The 4,335-nt window shown below is 44.7% G+C and overlaps 1 protein-coding gene across 1 annotated transcript in view; it reads left to right on the forward strand.

Moving 5' to 3' along the window:
• Window positions 1-3,905: 3,905 nt before the first annotated feature.
• Window positions 3,906-4,335, forward strand: part of ETH_00005590 (SF-assemblin, putative) — a gene marked incomplete at both ends in the record, with an annotated part of 2,727 nt that continues 2,297 nt past the window's right edge. The window contains one exon of the mRNA XM_013376503.1: window positions 3,906-4,190. Coding sequence (XP_013231957.1) covers window positions 3,906-4,190 — 285 coding nt within the window. The remainder of the gene's footprint in view (window positions 4,191-4,335) is intronic.

Raw genomic sequence — 4,335 nt, forward strand, 5'->3', positions numbered from 1 at the left:
GCATCAGCAAAAAGCATCAAAAAGGCACGAAGGGCCGAGAGCCGTGCTGGCGCCTTTTAGAGTATTTGAGGTGTACAGACACTGCAGTACCCTGCTGCAGCAAGCGAGGAAATGACCCAAAAGGGCCCCCCAGGCGGGCCCCTCAGGGGGCCCTAAACCCTAAAGGGCCCTCTCAGGGGGGCCCCTTGGAGGGGCCCCCACAATGGGGCCCCTGTGGGGGGGCCTTTAAGGAGATCGCGCACAGGGGGGCCCCACTTCACAAGCCCTTCTGGGGGCCCCTCTTGGGGCCCCCATTGGGGCCCCTCTTGGGGGCCCTTAAGGGGCCTCTGGGGCCTCTTTGGGGCCCCCATTGGGGCCCCGAAAAGGGCCCAAAGGCCCTAAGAGGCCCCTCTTTGGGGGCTCTTCTTGGGGCCCACTTAGGGGCCCCTCTTGGGGCCCATTGGGGGCCCCTAAGTGGGCCAATGCGTGGATCTCGTCTTAATTTGTTTTAATTTGCCACTTGTGGGGTCAGAACGCAGACCACTGGTCCACTAGCGCAGCCACAGCTGCTGCAGCAGCAGCTGCAGCAGCAGCAGCAGCAGCAGCGGCAGCAGCACTTGATAGAACAGCAAGACAGACGAAAATAGATAAGGGCAGCAAATCGGGAGGCCCTCAGCAGCAGTTCTCTCCATACGTAAGAGCATATATGTACATGTGGGTTTATAAATGTATTTACTAGAAGTTTACATTTATAATTAAACTTTATACTTTTACTAATTACAAACTTACATTTATAATTGAATTGCATTTAAATTTGAAAACGAAAATTCATAAAGAGAATTTGTTTCTCTATCTGGGTCTGCACTCTGCTTCAGTGTACATACACTGGCGTCTTTAAAATTTTATAATATTTACAATATTTATATTTATAATATTTATAATGTTTATAATATTTATAATACTTATTCATGTAAAGATTTATATATAAATGTATATTTATGTGTTTATATATTTGCATCTTGGCATATTTGTTCTCTTGTTTATTTGTTTGTATATTCACAGCTGTACGTACACAAGGGCATATGTTTGTATACAAACAAACACACACACACACACACACACATATATATACATATATATATATATATATATTTATATATATATATATATTTATATATATATATATAGATTTATATATATACATATATGTATATATTTATATAAGTATTTATTTATATAGAATAGATATATATGTTCTATGTATGTATGTACATATATATATATATAGAATATATATAAATATATTCCATATTTTGATGCTAATATATATTTTATATATGGAGTGACAGTATACATACTCTATATATGCTGCTGATATATATATGTATGTATATATTTACAATACATATATATTAAATGTATATATATATATTACATATTGATGCTAACAATATTATGTATATACATATATATTTGCGTGAAAGAATATTTAAATTAAAAAACTATTTGGACCGAAAAGAACGAAGAAGCCCTAAAATGGACTTTTTGAATTTTACAAATTTGGAGCGAAGAGGAAATGTGATAAAATGCAAATTTAGAATTAAACTTTTTGTCTTAAAGATGAAAAAGTAGATTTTAAATTTAAATGCATTTATGGAGTTAAAGATGAAGAAACATATTTTATTTTTTAAATGCAAGTGTGGATTTAAGTGCGCATTTAAAAGTATGTACACTTGGATTTGTTGAATTGTTAAATTAAATTTGTAAATGTTGAATTTAAATATTAAATGCAAATATATTTTTATGCACCCATATAAAAGTATTAATAAACTAAAATGAAGAGAAAAATGTATCTGTATATATATATATGTGTGTATATCTATGTGTATAGATAGAGATATATATATATACATATGTACATATATATAAGTATAGTTATAGATATATATATATAATATCTATATATAGTTACTGATATATATATAATATAGATATATATATATATAATACAGATATATGTATATATATATATATGAAATATATATACCTGTATATATATATATATACAGTTATAGGTATAGATATATGGATATATGAAGTTATAGATATGGATAAAGGCGCAGAGATAAATTTAGATGAAGACAAAAAGAAAAAGATTTACAAAAAGACAAAGATGTGGAAATAGATTTAAATAATTAAATATGAAGAAGTAGATTGGACTTAAATAAAGAAGACAAAGTTGTAGACAACGAAGTGATAATGTCTTTGTTTGTGTTGTTGCCATTCGAGCGACTCTGGCTCAGATTAGAGTTATTAAAGAATTAAAATAAATGTTTTGTTTTAAATTTAAAAATATATTTTGTTTTAATTGCAAAAGTCCCAATCCTAGTTAAGGAATTGCTCTTGTGCACACAGAGCCAGCAGCAGCAGGTCACTCTCTGAGGCTGCGGCCCCAGGAGTTCTTTTTGCTTCGAAAGGTTTATTTTAAATAACCACTTTTATTTGCATGCATCAGCAGCAGCAGCAGCAAGAGCAGCAGGGGAGAAGCAGCAGCTTGTTGCCCTCTCTGGGTGAGGCAGAGCCCCGCTGCTGCTGCAGCTGCTGTCGGCGGCAGCGGAAGCAGCAGCACCAACAGCAGCAGCTGCTGCAGCAAACGTGAGTACTTACCCGCCGGATATCACTAGCTGTGAGACAAAACTGATCTTTTTTATTTATTTGGAGGTTTGATTTGCATGCAGCAGCAGCCGTTTGTCTAGCAGCAGCTGCAGCAGCAGCAGCGGCAGCAGCCGTGTACCAGCTGCTGCTGCTGCTGCTGCTGCTGCACCAGAAGCAGCGCCGCTACAGCAGCAGATCTTCTGAGTCAGCAGCACACAAGGGCCTTCTCTTTCTGTTCTGAATAAAGAAAGATGATTGTTTAAATTGCTTCTTTGTGTACGTAGCAGCAGCAGCAGCAGCAGCCGCAGCCGCAGCGGGGAGTGTTGGTCGCAGCAGCAGCAGCAGCAATTCAGTGTAACCGAAGAGCAGCAGCAGCCCCCGGCATCAGCGCGAAATTCATCTATTTAACTTGTTTGCTTCTTTCTCATTTTTTCTCTTTATTTAAAAACAAAACCAGTAGTTTTTGCTGCCGCAGCAGCAGCAGCAGCAGCAGCAGTAGCCGCGCCCACACACAGCTCGAGGCCCTCAGCAGCGCCATGGGCCCTTCCCGGCCTCCAGCAACTAGGCAGCAGGTTTCTCTTGTCTGAGGTGTACATACACCTGAACTATCGTCTCTTTATTTTAAGCCTTTCAATTTTCAACCACAGCAGCAGCAGCAGCAGCAGCAGCAGCAGCAGCAGCAGAAGCCCGTCGTGTACTGAACCACCGCCGACGGCGGCGTTCGCCGGCAGTGTTTTTCGTCTGTCTCTGCTGCCTTTCGAGCCCCCACCTCTTCTTATTTATTGGGCCTGTTAAGCTATTTCCTAGGGTTTAGGGTTTAGGGTTTAGGGTTTAGGGTTTAAGGCGTAGGGTTTTGTCTGGGGAGCAGTCCCGCGGCAGGTCAGCGCAGCGGGGCCTTGCGCGGCCTCTGCGTTGCAGTGCGGGGCCACGGCTTTTCAGCAGCAGCAGCAGCAAGAACAACAGCAGCGGCAGCAGCAGCTGCTGCTGCTCCTCACGGTCGCAGCCCTTGCTGCATCCGCTGCTGCTGCTGCTGCCGCCACCCAGCTCTCCGCGCCGCCCCCAAGCACGGCTCCCAAGCAGCCCCACCAACCCCCCGAACAGCAGCAGCAGCAGCAGCAGCAGCAGCAGCCACCGCGACAGCAGCAGCAGCAGCCACCAGCAGCAGCAGCAGCCACCGCGACAGCAGCAGCAGCAGCAGCAGCCAGCAGCAGCAGCAGCAGCCACCGCGACAGCAGCAGCAGCAGCAGCAGGAGCTCGAGGAGGCGCGGAAGATGGAGGGTCTGCAGTGCAGCAAGGGCGCGTCGGGAGTGTGCGGGGGCGAGCTGGGCTTCAGCAGCAGCAGCAGCAGCAGCAGCAGCAGCAGCACGAAGTCGAAGCTGGCGGTGCTGTCGGAGCGCATCTGCGGCTTCGAACGCCAAATGGAGTCCGAGGCGAAGCAGCGCCGCGAAAGCGAAGAGGGAAAGCTGCTGGCCATCAAAGAGGCCATTGCCAAGCTGGAGAAGACCCTCAACGCGGAAATCCGCAGAAGAGTCGAGGCCAACAAGGCCCTCCAGGCGGTCTGCTGCTGCTGCTGCTGCTGCTGCTGCTGCTGAAGCCCAGCTCGCCCCCGCACACTCCCGACGCGCCCTTGCTGCACTGCAGACCCTCCATCTTCCGCGCCTCCTCGAGCTCCTGCTGCTGCTGCTGCTGCTGTCGCGGTGG

Source organism: Eimeria tenella, genomic scaffold, assembly GCF_000499545.2.
Source record: "Eimeria tenella Houghton genomic scaffold, Eth_scaff352, whole genome shotgun sequence".
In the NCBI taxonomy this organism is placed as follows: Eukaryota; Apicomplexa; class Conoidasida; order Eucoccidiorida; family Eimeriidae; genus Eimeria; species Eimeria tenella.